At 40.7% G+C, this 16,543-nt stretch overlaps 1 protein-coding gene across 1 annotated transcript in view; it reads right to left on the reverse strand.

Moving 5' to 3' along the window:
* The window catches only part of LOC134567961 (putative ferric-chelate reductase 1), a 69,634-nt gene that overhangs the window by 34,394 nt on the left and 18,697 nt on the right, over positions 1-16,543 (reverse strand). Inside the window, exons 7-9 of the mRNA XM_063426139.1 lie at positions 14,775-14,876; positions 12,420-12,579; positions 11,943-12,056 (exon numbers count right to left, since the gene is read on the reverse strand). Of these exons, the coding sequence (XP_063282209.1) occupies positions 11,943-12,056; positions 12,420-12,579; positions 14,775-14,876 (376 nt within the window). The remainder of the gene's footprint in view (positions 1-11,942; positions 12,057-12,419; positions 12,580-14,774; positions 14,877-16,543) is intronic.

Below are 16,543 nucleotides of genomic sequence, written 5' to 3' on the forward strand. Positions count from 1 at the left end.
AATTACCCTAGAACAAGCAAACCATATTAAATCACTATTGCATTAACTTAGAAATTCACCATATTGCTATCTACAGAAATGCACATGTGGCATTATTATGTGAGGTAAGTGAGATAAATCGGAAATGGACCATTAACACATACGGGCATTCAGCTTCTTAATATTCACAACTGCCAAGTGAATTCACCCATTAAATGTGTGGGGCAATTAGGCCAACATAGCAAAGAGATATACTGGATAGATTTGATTGTTTGATTCCTCATCAACCATGGACAGTGTCCACTAGCCCACTCTTGAACATTTTGTTGGATTTTACTCCAGGGCCATGTCAAAACAGCAAGGGTGCAATTCACAAAGTCAAGTTTTGAGGCAGGAGTAAGAGAAAACAGGGCTTCTCACTCACCGGCTATGACAGGATGTCAGCAACGTTAAAGATGCTATAAAGAATTTTGGAAAAGCATTGAGCAATACTCCATGCATCTTTCCACCACTATATTGGTGTTGACTCCCCAATGTTGCAGCAGAGGACTTTGCTTTTAAATTACAATTCTACAGTGCTATATGAGCAAGATGGGCAGGTATGTACCTAGCTGTTAACCCTGGAGGGCTGGCTGGTAAGTTATATCAGCAGAGTCAACAACTATACACTCTTGGCTCATTTGAGTTTATTAGACTTGTATATAGTGAACAAATTCCTAACATAATATAAATATTATGTAGATACTGAACAGTACAACGATTTTTCGGCTAATTTGTTTCACAGATCAAGTGAGAAAAAGTGACCAATAGAGGGGAAAAACAGGAGTTGTAGAAACATGTTCAATCTTTATTTATAGATTATACATTTATTAAATATATATATATATGTAAAGGTGTTAGCCTGTAGTTGTGGGAGGAGTTGTCCGGCTAATTTAAACCCATACCTCCTCCCCTTACCTGCACTTGAGTTCCAGCGTTGCTGTGGGTTTTCCCTTCCAGGTCGGGTTGCACTTCCGGGTCAAGTATACAGGCGGTCCTGACCGGCATCGCTTCACAGAGGTCCTGCTCCCACGGAGAGCCCCCTCTGCCAGGCGCCTGTCCATTCCACGCGATTTGCTGCCACTGGCTTTGCGCCTGTTCATGCCACACAGTGATTCTATTCAGACGGATGCCTCTCAGAACGCCGTCTGCACCATCAGATGCCTGTTGGTTCCACAAGGTCTGACCACTTACGCCGTCAGGACCAGTAGCTTGGTCACCTTACTACTCACCGGGTTTCCTCGGCACCACGCTATCAATTCACAGACGCCCGCATACACGCCCCCCTCCCCCCGCAAGTCGGTTTGCGTTTTACTGAACGGGTTCGTTCGGCAGGTTCAACTACTCACAGCAACAATGCTCGCATAAATCTTGCTATTTTGTGTCACGTTTGGCACTTTCATTTCGGCTCTTTGAGAGCAGTCTTAAAATAAAGGGTAAGGGCTTTCATTTGCATTCCCCTCATTTCAGCGGATTTTCAGCCATTTGTTTAAGAGATTTGCAGGTGGTTATGCCAATATCGGCACCATGTGGCCTGTCAAAGTAATTATTTTGTTAAGTACTATGCTTTATGTCTGGGTCAGGTTTGATTCCTGATTGAAGTATGGTTTTCTTCAGCCAGAAATATTTGGTTTCACGGGGTGCATTTTTCGCTTTCTTGTCGCTTCAGCCTTATTAAGTCTAACATTTCCTGAACTTGTTAGCCAAACCAGAACTCCAAGTGTCTTTCGCATATATTTGAAAATTCTGTCTCTTACTGCGTAAAGTGTATGGCGTTTTGGTCTCCAGCATATTCAGGCCTAATACGCTGTCCCCCACTAGCAGGGTTGATGGCCATTACGGTCTCATGTCCGTACTGTCACTTTAGCATTTTAGAGGTTTCAGCCTAGACTCCCGGTATCAAGTTAGGTACCAGGCATCATATAATTGACTCAGCAGGTACGTATAACATCAAGATAAGGTGTTTTCAATTCCTATATGTTCACCAGGCCGACATTTCAATCATCAGTTATACTGCAGGGTATGCTACCGTCCAACCTCTATTATACCTATGTAAATTGCTCCTCTTTAACAACCAATAACCCCTCAAATGTTCTACGACTTACAAATTGCCTGCCCCCCCCCCCCCCACATGATGTGTTTTACTAAGCATTTCATGTTCACCCTGTACCTCAGGACTCAAAATTTGGACAATTTCTCAGCATTATATGCAAACTCCCTACACAAGCCCTCACTAGGCCTTTGCAACACTCTTCATAGGTCCCCAATGGGCCACTAAGTCCACTTCCAAACCCCCCTGCTGGAATTAAGTTAGATACCATCAGGGTGCAAGCGTAGGCTAAAGTTCAGCTATCCCACAACTTACAACCTTTAATCAACCATGTCTTATGTTACACATCTGCTATTCCCTATGCTACCAGCATATGAGCACCCTGCTAATCCACTCACAATCCACTTTTCCTAAACGGCATTCACCTGGCCATACTCTCAGAGTACATGATACCGCATGTAATTGTAACCCTTTAAATCTCTTATTATGCCATTGCGTTTCAGCTTAATGTCAGTAGTTTGGTGTAACCAGGCCACTTACGTTGTGACATGTACGATTGTTACATCTCATACAGCCCATTACCCAGCAACTCAGCTCTGATGTCATTTCCAGCCTACTACGGTGTGCTACATCCCGATCATACCTCGGCCCTCCAGGAGATACGCAGGACAGCACAATTTTTCGTCCCCTCATTTGGGCACTCACATACGTTATAAGATTTACATTTGACATAAGTTTCTTTTGGCCTGCCACAACAAGGTCTCTACATACGGCCCTCACTAAGCTGTCTCTCATATGTTAAATATGGCCCACCACGGGCATTCTACTACAACTCCATTTCGGCCCCTCATTTGAGCAAATACGCATGACTACGGCCTCGTTAGGCCACTCATTTTTCTTCCTATAACCCCCTCGGTCAGCATTCTCAACGCCAGACAGTTTGTTTCCTACTAGGAAGCTCTATTCTACCATCTATACTTGTCACCCAGTTGGTGATGTCTTAGTCCACAAACTCAATCAGGTACGTTTTGTCCTTATCTCCAGTTACACTACACCATACTAGACACATTCCTATTAGCGTTCCTAGTGGGTTATTAGGTTCCTCTCTACAAGAGTCCATTCTCAAGCTCAACCACACTAGTTGGGCCAGGTACGTAGTTCTTTTACCTGCCATCAATTAATTACGCTCCTATTCCCCTACATTTGGGATAGATCAACTGGCAGTGAAGGGTAATGGTGCTGGCCATAATCTAGTTTAAAGATAATTCGATCCCGCGAGGCCAACTCCCATCCTCAAACGGCGGTATTAGCCCATCAGCCCAACTCATAGTTAGAGCCTCACTTCAACCTCTATAGGTTATTAGACAGGGCCTCACTTGTCACTGCCACTTGTCACCAAGAGGCCAACATTCCTGCAACTCCATTTGGTGGCCTCAGTCTCTCAGCCCAATTCATATCTATCTAGAGCCTCTCAGAGCCACTTGGCAAATTAGTAGGGCCTCACCTATCCCTGGTTTAGCCAATTTCTTCGCCAGTTGGGCACTAAGTAAGAAGCCAGTTGATGCAGGGTTACACTTTCATGGCACGGTTGTTAAATTACACGTTATTTATCACCTAATACTACCCTGAATTACCTCAACAAACCCTCCACCACCGACAAATCATATACTTGAACCTAGAAGATGATACCGCATGGCCAGTCCCGTGCGATTCTGGAACAGTCCAATTGCGGATGTCCAGACATTAGGAATTTGATTCCCGACCATAACCCAGGAGCAGGATTCATAATTACCAACCCCAAGATTTGCAGACAGCATACCATTGCAAACTGTGAAATCTGACATCTGTTCACCCTTTAATATGACTAACGTTAAACTGAAGAAGTCAAATCTCCTAATTTATTAGTTCCTTACCATCCCACAGAGCACTTACTTCGAGCCCCCCCTTATTACAATCCCCTAATATAAAATTGCCAGTTACAATCCAACTCGTGTTCCCTTTCTCACATCCATACACTTGCACAGTTCTTCCGTGTCAATTTACAGGACATATCTGAAGGCAGAGGCAGCAGTTTGCACCCTCGTTATTGCCTAACCGAGACCAGTTGTAGACTGATGTCCTACAGGGTCTATTCAGTACTTTGTACTAAGGGCCATATACCATACTCCTGTACATACCCAATCTGGTTATGACCTTGGTCTATATAAACACGCTATCTCACACGTCCTATCATCCTAAGGGATATATGGACCTCTGTTAAAAGACCTTGTTACAAATGGCTATTTGCAACTGGCCCTTTAAATGGAAAATTGCCCTGCTTCCCAGGATTGTGTAGAAGCCTATTTGCCAGCCTCCTGCCTCATGACTATGGCCCCTGGAAGATTGTGCCCCTGAAAATGTATTAACTTTTATTGGGTGTGTATGGCCCTTTAAGAACCGTCTGGGGACATATTGTGACTTTGCTGAACAATGCCCCTTTAAGACTATGTCCCCAGACCTGTAAAATAACTTGCCCCTGGCTTTCCCCCACTTGGTTCAGTAAATAGGGCTTACTGAACCAAGTACCACACAGGCGGACCACCCAGAAGTTAAAGTGTGCAGGCAATTTACCTCCCAGGCTGTGAGGTTACTGCAGGTTAATTGTCGAGCGCTGGGTGGCCGCCATTCGACAGCCGAACATTTTAGTCATTCGAACACGGTCAGCGGTGTATGCTAAAGATTCTGTGGAACTAAAATCGGCTACACATTTTACCGAACACCGCTGACCCTTACCTTCTCCCATACTGAACTTGCAGCTCCAGAGACTAAGTCCCGTTCGAAATGGGACTTAGTCGTTTTTCGGCATGAAATTGACCGACCGCACAGCCCAAATCTATGGAACTGTTTTGGGCAGGAAATTTTGCTTGCGGTCGGTCATAAAGGACTTCCAGCTAACTTTTGATCCACTGGAGGGATTTGCCTGATTTTTGGAAGTGTTTATGTTTGATGTATGCTGAGTCTGAATATATTTTATGGACATTGAATGTATGGTTTTAAAGTTACAGTGTGTGTGTAAAAACTGTATTTTTATTGTATGTAATAATTGGTTTAACTGTTTATCTGAGGGGAGGGAATGTGTGGGCTGCACCAGATGTGTGATTGGTGATTTTATGCCTCCCCCTGGGAGTGTCCTATTTGCATGTAACCTCAATAAAAGCCAGGCTGGGTGTTCCAGCACCTCAGACCTCTTCTGACCCTCTAACTTGTAGCCGTGACTCATGTTTGTAGTGGACAGCTATAATCACTACAGGGATTGCTATGCTCGTCATACTCCCTTAGCTACTTAGCTCTTGTAAGAGCTCTTGTTCCTGATCCTGCTTCGCTCTACAGAAGGGAGAGGTTCACCTATTGGAACCTGGAGCCTGGTCGTAGGTCCAGAGCAGACGGCGAGATACCAGCCCAGCAGCGGTGGTTCGTGGAGTTCGCAGTGCTTATGGTGGCTACGGTGCTGATGGTCCTTTGGTGAGCGCTAGGAGCATCCTTTTCTACGGTCCAACTGCCAGCCAGCCTGGAGGCAACCGTAACAGACCTATTGGGTTCTAGAGTTAGGCATGCAGCTCTAACAATACATGATGGTATTTGCAGTGTTGTTGGTGGATTATGCCACATTCCGCTCACTGTTTCTCTGCTACATCAAATCATGCGCTCTACCCTCCTTTTCACAGGCCATGACTTTCAAATGTTAACTTTGAATACTAGCCTTTACCTCTATTACTCATCCTTCCCCTTTACTAGTAGAGTTATACTTAGTTTAGAAGTACCATTTACTATCCCCCGAAGCACGAAAGTACACATGGCCCTACTTTCTTCCCTGAGCGCTCAAATATCCCAAGTTTTTCCACAGCCTCCTCCAGCAGCCCAATTTACAGTGAACCTAACTGGACTCATTCGGGAAAGGATTGCCTACCCATAGGCAGGGTCCGGTGTACCAGGCAGCATGGAGACCGTCTCTGGCGAAGGCCTGTCATCACAGGTATCTTCAGAGTCTCTTTGATTCTCTGAACCTCGTCATATGCACCATACTGTGAGGTCGCGACTACATTATCTGACTACTCCACTAACTCCCTGATCATCTGCCTACATTAATCTGCCATGCTCGTCATGCCTGTTCTAGCAGACCTGTCCAGGTGGTCAAAGAATTTTCTTTCTTATAAGAATGGGAAGCCACGTCTATTTCCCACAGTCTTAATTCCTCTGTTATACAACCAATACAGCTGCCACACAAGATCTACAGCCATTTTAGGCCACTGGTACTGTGACCTGTAGCCCAGTTGCATCGTTTCTACTGCGCTTTCGTATTCTTTGGGCTATAACTCATCAAGTTTTATCACTTGTACGCATGTTCTCGGTGTACAGAAAACTGTTGCAGATTCATCATCCCGCTTCAAATTTCAGGAGTTTTTCTGGCATCAACCCACAACAAACAAGCATGCGACCAGGCCTCCTCATTTCAACAGATCCAATCCTGGATTAGAGGCTCTCCTAGTGCACAGTAAAACTGGTCTCAAATGGGTTTGTCAGATAACACCAGGGAAACTTACGACAGAGTGTTCAAGTTGTTTTCCAAATTTGTGGCAGTCTTTCAGAATATATCAAGTTTCTATTGAATCATTGGTCGCATTCGCTACCTTTTGCCACATTTCTCTAAAACTAGCACACAATACCTTCAAGGTATACCTTATAGGTATACAACACCATATGCTTATTACATTTCTTAATAATCTACCTTTCCAGTTATCTTATCCCATCAAAAGAGTGTACTGTAGGGGGGGCGGAGCTAGCAGCGGACCCGGCCAGACGCATCTCCCGCTGGCTCCGACACTAAGTGGGTCAAACGGCAAATTAAACCAACGAAAACCGGAGCACATGGGCTTTCACCTACCCTGCAGCTGATCACACTAATATGGGCCGAAAAACAAAGAAGACCAAGGCGGATCGGGCGCCCATCAGCCGAGATAGCGGCGATCTTCTGCGGCGCGCACACCAGACCGCATGGCCCAATATGGCGCCGCAGGATGAAGCATCCTCATACTCCTCTGAGGACTTCCACACTGATCTGGACGGAGGAGCCATGCTGGGAGCAATACCGAAGGTACAACCTCCACCACCTGATGGCCAAGAACCGATCACTAAAAACATGCTGAAATCCATGCTAGAGGAGCTGCGCTCCAATATATCAGCAGACATCTCACAATTTAAAGAGACAGTAGCTGGTGCACTTACCCGACTCACAACCCTAGAGGCCACATCCAGCAACCAGGACTCCAGAATAACTACAATGGAGCAGAGGCTGGAAGAGATACAACTAGCCCAGAAAGGCATGGAGGCCAGAGTGGACACCTTGGAAGACCAGAGGCGACGGCACAACCTTAAACTGAGAGGAATCCCTGACACAGTGAGCACCGAGGAAACACCGCACTACATAAGGCGTCTTATCTCAACCCTGCTACCAGCCAAACAGGCAAAGACACTAAAACTGGACAGCATGTTCAGGCTACCAATGCCAAAAAACGCCCCTACCACGGCCACAGCGGATCTCATCCTCCGCTTCCAAACGATGCACGACAAAGCCTTAATCTCATCAGCAGTGAGAGGGAAAACCCCGATCCAATTCAAAGGCTCATCGCTGCTCCTATTCCATGACCTAACCAAAAAGACATTACTCTGGCGCAGGTCTATGAAACCCCTACTCCAAATCCTAAGAGCCCAGGACGTGCCCTACCGCTGGGGAAACCCCAGACTACTCATACTCACCCACCAGGGAGGCACCTACAGAGCCAAGAACCCACTAGAACTAGAGGCCAACATGCGCAGCCTGCAGCTGATACAAGAACAGGACGCCTCAACCTCCCGCCTCCGAAACATGGACCCATCTAAGATCCCGACCTTTACGCCACGGTCAACTACTGGACGACCACCTGTACCACAGGTCACTTGACTGGCCCACGACACGCAGTCCGCCGGCAGGAGATAACTCCACCAACAAGCCAGAAGGACAAGATCATGCAGACGAACTGTGTACTAAACAGTTTTATAACTCTTTAATGTTTTTTTTTTTTTTGATGTGCTCCCACTTCTACCTTACTATCCTATTCCCCCTCTGTAATGAAGCTGTAACCTCAACAGGGAGCTGATACACCACGACCTGGACGCTATCCTGACAAACCTACTCAGAGGGGGCACGACACTCGAGAAGTCCCCCCCACCACCCTCCCCACCCTTTATAGCACGAAACACATGCGCCATAGATATGTTACAAGAGGGTGGTAATCTGTACCTTGAGAAAGGTTCTAATGCCACTGTTTAACCTGTCTAATTATATATACACTGTTGAAGTGTTGGACCCTAATATGTTATCTTACAAAACTAAAAATGTGCTGTATACTCATATGCCACGTTATGTTATAACTGTTTGTTACATTACTGCTTGGTACTGCTATTGTGGCTGACCAAGCCTATTGTTCTACCACGCACAACAAAAATAAAGAATTAAAAAAAAAAAAGAGTGTACTGTAGAAGTTAATCTTTTTTCAAAACCCACAGCGATTGCCAATTGTTAGCTCTAAATCTTAAGACATATCAAACCTACTTGACACTGCACCTTTCGAACAACAAACAAACCTAATCACTTATAGGCTTGTCAAATGCTTCTACAATACTCTAGTTACACGGTAAACTGCTAACAATGCACAAGTTCGTCCTGTACCTGCGAACTCTGCTAGTTAGCTGTGCTGCTGGGTTTAGTCCAACCTATTACTCTGGTCATTCATTCTGCATAAGAGCAGCTTCATCTGCAGCCAGTCTTATTGTTCCAACTCATATCATAAAGGAATGGGCGGCGGGAAATAAAAAATAAATAAAAATCTTTTAATACCATGACTTTGTAAATATTGTTTCTGGTTTAATAAGTATTGCTTTTCCTTTTGCCCTCTTTTTTACAGGCCTAACCACTCGTCGGTTCCGGCATGCCACTCCCGACTTATAGTATAATAATACTTATTCACGATCAGCTATGGTTTCCGACCACAAATGTAAAGGCGTTAGCCTATAGTTGTGGGAGGAGGAGTTGTCCGGCCTATTTAAACCCATGCCTCCTCCCCTTACCTGCACTCGAGTTCCAGCATTGCTCTCCCGCCTCACCCCTTTTGGTTAATATTTAAATATCACTCTAATCAGGTGGGCCCTCTTTATTACAGGACTAACCACTCGTCAGTTCCGGCACACCACTACCGACTTATAGTATGATAATACGATCGGCTATGGTTTCTGACCACAAATATATATAGGTGTCGGGTCACAAAAGCCGTATAGAGTGATAAAGAGAAAATAGGAGTAGCGTAATGCAGAATGGAAAAAGTCGGTTGTGATGTGCCATAACTGACGATGCTGGAAGGCATGTAAAATAAAGAGGGCCCCCTCTTAAGGTGTAATGAATGGTAGGTTGAGTGTATAGAGGGAATGGTGGGAGTGGACATGCAAATCGCAAGACGAAGAAAGGGTACAGTGGAAGGTCAGTAGTTCCTTTCAAAAAGTAACGAAGCCCCTCCCACAATTCCAGGCAAAAGAATTAACACTTGTGTCTGGGTTACGTATAGAGTGATAGACAGAAAATAGGAGTAGCATAATACAAAATGGAAAAACTCGGTTGTGGTGTGCCGGAACCGCTGATGTTGGTAAGCCTGTACAAAAGAATAAATAAAAAAGAGCCTTATCCCTGTATGTTTTATACCTCTAGTTCTACAGCGTTAATGCCCTGAACACAAATATATATGATGTATATATATTCCCTTTGCAGTTTATCATTGGGAGCCATCTTCGTGATGTACTTGTGGATGCATGTGTTTCATCCAGGACTGTGGCCTTGACACTCAACAGACCCAACCTCCTGCCTTCCGGCAGGTGTAGAGTCTTTGTGTGCTGGATTTCGGGAGAAATCCTCTATTCATAGTGAATATATATCAAAAAACAAAAAGGTTATGGTGGGGAAAAAATGATGATTGAAAACTCCTTCCACCTGAAGTCTGTGGATAGTTAATACAATGTTAAAAAAAAATCTGCACACCAGTCAAGCTATAAGACTTGCATGAGTGGTTCACTGGCGTTGCATCTTTTCCTAAGTTGTGTTTTAAAGCTCTTGTATACAGCAAACACAAAAGGAATCCATGTTTAAAATGGAATAAGCCAAAAATGTGATTCTTTGTTAAACTAATTTGCATATGCCCACCCAGAATCCTTTGCGGTAGTAACATCACTGCAAATTTGGGATTTCTATGGGAAAAGCAAGTCTTGTGGCTTGACTGGTATGCAGATTTTTGTTTAACATTGTGTCAAATTATATATATATATATATATATATATATATACACACACACACACAGATGTATTTTTTTACTGCTCCTCTTTTTTCTTTTCTTTTTTTTTTACTGTCTGTCAGTCATTTCTCACTTGATTTGCAAATACAATTTAATGACTGTACCCTATCCATCAACCATCTGTTTTTTTTTCTTGTGCCATGGGTGTAATTCAGAATCACAAGTCGAAACGAACATCCTTGACCATTGTGTGTTTCATCTGGTTTTTGATTTGGCTAAAATTTTGGCTTTGAGTTTGGGAATTCAAGCTATCAGCTTATTGTCCCAAATTTGGACGAATTTCTGTTTCTAACTACATCAAATCTATTATCGTTTGGGGTCGAGTGGGGTTAAATCACATAGCTGCGAGATTAAAACAAGATGCCTGTGTCAGCCTTAAGTCATCACCTATATTCCTCTATTTTACATTTTAAACATGACCCATAATCCTCTATTTTACATTTAAAGCTTATGGTGATTGTTCACCTTTTTATAATAAAGCTGCTGATTTTTTTTTCCCCCAACTTTGGAGTCTTACTTTGCATCTACCTCGTTGGAGTGGAAGTGTGGGAAAAAAAGCCACCCAATAACATCGGGGGAGGCACCCTTGAGCGCATTATACAGTCCTGTGAGTGTATTTATTTGTGGCGCATAATTGTCTTATTTGAACTATGTTACACTATGTATTGTTTTATGTTCCCTTCTATATTGTATACAGCCATATCCCATATATCTTTTGTTTTTCCATATACATTATAATAAGGTCAACTTCTGGGTTACGATCTTGGGAGGCTGTTTTTTGTTAAATCAAAGATAAGTATATTTTATATTTAATTCACTACACTAATTCACACTGTTGTGTTATATTTGTTTTAAGTCATCAACTGCCTGTACCAAGTCCGTCACAGGTCTGTCTTTTGTGATCTCTCAATGCACTGGAATCTTTGTGTCTTACTGATGCAGTAGCGTCTGGAGTGGACTGTAGACTGGGGGCTATGCATCTCTGCTCAAAAACAAGGTATTGCCTAAAAATCACTGCTTCATTCCTTCCTTCGTACTTTGAGTTATGCTGTCAATTCTATGTCATAGTGCAGTGTTGGTAACATCATGTGGTCTGTCTTTCCAGCATGTATTTTACCAGTTTTAAAGCTGCAAACAGCAATAATTATTTTTGTAGCTATAATTACAGAGTTACGGCAGTTACGTACACACTTTATTAATTTAAAAGATAGGGCATGATGGTGGCTAGATTTAAAATGTGATCTATTGCGTAAATAAAGTTTGCATAACTAAAGTTTGTATTATTGCTGGTTAACTCTGGAAGCATTCTTTCTCTGTGTGATTGTTCTTATAGAGGCATATAATAAAGTTCCAGTGAGGTTACACACTTGCAGATGTCGAAGAACATTACACTATGAACAGATATAACAGAATTCAGTCTGTTCAACAATACAAGATATTTTTTAATAACGCTATAAACTCACCATGGCCAAGAGTTAAAGAAGGTGCTCCAGTCTGTACACTGGTTAAAGTAAAACTGGAAAGGTCAACTTTGGTGGCTGATACAAGAGGTTTTTGTGTATGTTTTTGAATTAGACCTGTAAACAAAATGTTTAATTAATATTTATCAGCAGGCAAATAGAGAAAAAATAAAAAGCTTTTATCAACCGCCTTTTGCTGTTAATATTTTCATGGCCATTTATTGAGGATTATATGCTAGATCATTGCCATTGAATTTGTGATTCATTTTTTCCCAATGCTATGTATTTTATTGATTCTCAGTATTTAAAATAAAAAAATCAATATTATTTAAGCAGATATTTAAAGGCGATAATATAATTGATTTAAATGATATAAGGCTTATATCGGTAGCCAATAAATATTATCTTCTGGGATGCCAAAAAAACAACTGTCAAGCGACAGAAAGTTTCTATGTCTGATGATGTATCAGACTAACTCACCATCTGAAGCAGATGCTCCTGTGGCCAGGAATATGTAATAGGTGGGATTAGTGGTAGCTCTTGTAAAGGTAGAAATAGTGGTCGAAATACTGGACTGAGTAATAAAGGAACACTGAAAAACTCCATTTGCATTTCGCGTCATAATGTATCCGGCTGTGTTCTGAAAACATAATGCAGAATACATTCAAATCTCTAATTGAAAAGGAGAGAAAACAAGCCTCTTACATGTAAAGAGAACACTTTCTGGTAGTAAGAAAAAGGAGGGTAACCCCTAAACAGTGAACATCAAAGCAAAACAAAACAAAACGAAAGGAAAAAAAATCTGCCAGAAATTGTGTGCAAGATAACATTAGACTTTTAATCAATATCTTGAATATGATAAAAATATGAGAGTGTAACAAATATGAATAAAAACAACCAAATGAAAAGTACAGTCTTCTATAAAAGGGAAAAACTTGGTTTAACACCAGGAGAATATCACTAGGATCCTGGAAGTAAATGAAGTATGCAAATTAACAACAATGCAATACTATCCTGGTTGTTATAATCCACGACTTCAAAGGTATAGAAGAAAAGGGGGAAAATGCCACAGAGGTATATCTCCTAATGTTGAGAGTAATGTGCCTTCGAGATCACCCCTTTTAAAAAAAAATTCTACTCTAGAATACCGCCACCCGCTGTAGCCTCTATAGTCTAAGATACAAGCGGAAACCAAATTGATACAAAGTAGCAGGAGGACTGCACGACAATGTGGAACAAGGAAGCTGCTGCTCATAGTGTCAGCTGTCTATTATAAGATCAGTAGTGAATGCCAACACCAAAATTATAACGAGTGAGCGTCCCCTGACACACACGTTTCACCAGAGTGGCACATCAGAAGGGAACCAGACACAGGTAAGTGCCGGTATTTTAAACGTTAAAGTGGTCGGTGATTGGTCAAACAATTTTGTGTGTTAGACAATGGTAGGTGGGAGAGGCAGGTCAATGATACTGCCGTATAACATTAAACCCTACAGCTACACCTGTGTCTGTAAATGAATCGATAGATATTCATAAATATTAATTTCTAATTTTAACTGTAGCAATACTTAATAAATAGAAAAATAATAACAAATAAGATAAAAATAAAGTAGAATGAAATACTCACACCATTAGTATTTGTTGGATTTGATTTAATATTTATGAACATCTATCGATTCATTTACAGACACGCGGTTAATGTTATAACACACTCCCATTTAAATCTCTGCGTTAGGCCTTGATTTTATATTTCTGGATACATTTTTTGAATGATTTAAAAAAACCTTTATAAACTTTTAAAATTATTTAATATTTTGAAAAATATTTAACATATTTTAAGCATGGAGTTTACATTATTTACTTTTGTTATTTTTGAAAAATATTTTTTTTAATAATTTAAAAAAGGTTTTCACTAAAATATTCCATCATTTGAAATTTTTTATCCAATAATATTAAAGCGAGACCTTTGCTCTTAAGTTAAATTATTTATCAAATTCTAAGATAAAGGATGATCAAACTAATAAAATTTAAAAAAAATAAATCTTTTCATAGTTACTTGCTTTTCCTCCCTAAAAATATAAAAAACCCTCTTTTGTTATCAAACCCTTCAGGTCAGTGGAAACCATCATGCCAATCAGGATCACATTCTTGGATGCCACTTTAAAGCAAATGCCTCCCTACTCCACTTCACCCCTCTCCCACTACCCTTCCACCAACCCCCCCAAAAACATATCAACACAGTCAATAGATATGACAAAATAGGGACTACTTTGTCTTATGCATTTTCCCTAATCTTAAGGCAGAAGAAAGGCAGAACTACTGATGTCAAGAACAATACTTTGTCTATGGAGAGTACCATGAATACAAGTACGCAAGAATACAGGAATCCTGGCAGATGAAGTACCAGAAGCTAAAGAGGATCCAGTGGATGGTCAGATGGTCATGGTGGCAGCTGTGAGGGATAGCTTCAAGTAAGTAAAACCTATTTTTCATTGCACCCCCTTGCCACTGCCTCAAGAGGCAATGCCACCATCATAGGTCTTGGCAAAATAATTAGCTAAAAAGCCCCAGAAGGTGACAGTGAAAGATTGGTTAAAAGGAAATTGCCTCTATTAACAAATTAATCTTAAAAAAAAAAGTATAGCTTGTAGTTACACATCTCTAGCATACGATTCAACCAAAGGCAGCTGACAGAGTTTTAGGATAGTGGGAAACCAAACTCAACTGCTGAAATTTGTACTTTGTCCCCTGGTCTATCCAAAACATTACCTAAATTATGAATTCAAACATGAATTAAACTACCAAAAATATCTTCAGTGGGGAAGTTGCCCTTACTTTATTAAGAATGGTTGGTGTGGTTTTTCCTGTGTTAAAGGCGTGTTGAACGAATATGCTTCCAGTTGAATTCGTGGTACATATATAAACATCGTCATTTCCCTAGAAAATAGAATTTTATGTATTCAATAATCATGTAACATTTTATTCAGTTATTCCCTAAATTAGGACTTTTCCCGAACAAAAAACTAAATTTTATTTGGAGTAAAAAGGAACTTTGGAGACTGGTTACATAGATCAATTAGACTAATTATACACAGACTTTCCATGTAGCAACAAGAAAAGATAGAAGAACTTTAGAAACTTAAAGATACAGTTGTGGTGCGATAGAACGAATGCTGCAAAATTTCCTCCTTACATATGGAATAGAAAGGGTTTATAAAGTATGATGCAATTTTACATTTGATAAAAGTTTCCGGTCATACGTATCAACAGAAACACACACAATTCATACAAGTATAAGAAATTCTAAATGAAAGAAGTGTTAATGTAGTGTATGAAACCATGCATTTGTAAAAAGGCCAATGGGTTATCTCTTATCTTATCTCTAAGCGTGAGTTTCATTGCCCATCCCTAGTTGAGTCACAAACAATATATATATATATATATATATATATTGTTTGTGACTCAACTAGGGATATATATATATATATATGAGATTCCTTGCACTCACGCTTTAAGTAGTATCAGTAGTATCAGCACTCACGGTCTTTTGAAGTTAAAAGTTCAGTCTTTATTGAAGATACATTAAAAATAGGATCAAAATTTTAGTCCCCGTCTGGGACTTTCATCAGGATCAGTCATGATTAATTGATCCTGATGAAAGTCCAGGAGGAGGTCTGAAACGTTGATCCTATTTTTTTAATGAACTAAACTTTTAACTTCAAAAGACCACGCGTGCTGATCACATTTCTATTATAGATATATATCTGTCTCAATCCAATATTTTGCCTGTCCAGCATTATTTGGAATTTTTCCAGTAGCGCAAGCCGTACATACACTAAACAAAATTATAAGCGCAACTCTTGCTTTTGCCCCCATTTTTCCATGAGCTGAACTCAACGATCTAAGTTTTTTTCTATGTACACAGATGTGGTATATCCAGTGGTGTATTGTGGTTGTGTGCTGCCCTAGGAATGACTAAACCATGTACAAAAAAAGTCTAAGAAAAAAAAGTCTTAGATCTTTGACTTCAGCTCATGAAAAATGGGGGCAAAAACAAAAGTGTTGCGTTTAAAATTTTGTTCAGTGTATATAGGTGTGTGCGTGTGTCATCTGAGGAAAGTGCACTCACAGGATTTAATTGATAAATCTTTTTTATTGTGCAATTTAATAGACCAAGTTAGTGACACTAACTTGGTATATTAAATTGCACAATAAAAGTTTGAAGATTCATCAACCGAGTCCTGTGAGTGCACTTTCCTCAGATGACACACACAAACACAATAGTACTACAATCCCTAAGCACATGCAATTAAGACATGGTGGTTTTCTTTTTTATTAATATTATTATAATAATGAATATAGTAACACTGGATTAAGTTCTATTTAAAAGTAATCAAAAATGATTGCATAATGCGCATTGATTCCAGCCTTTACGTCATCAGACTGGAAATTCAAAAAGGGTGTGTGGACCCTGTAGAACAAGTTTTCAGCTTTAGTTTTATGTTCGTATGATGCAATATACTTTTGTCAATATTGAATCATGTTTGTAAAGATAACAGCAGACAAGAAAATGAATTGTCAGAATGAAACTTGGTTGTTTCCAA

Source organism: Pelobates fuscus, chromosome 7, assembly GCF_036172605.1.
Source record: "Pelobates fuscus isolate aPelFus1 chromosome 7, aPelFus1.pri, whole genome shotgun sequence".
Classification (NCBI taxonomy): domain Eukaryota; kingdom Metazoa; phylum Chordata; class Amphibia; order Anura; family Pelobatidae; genus Pelobates; species Pelobates fuscus.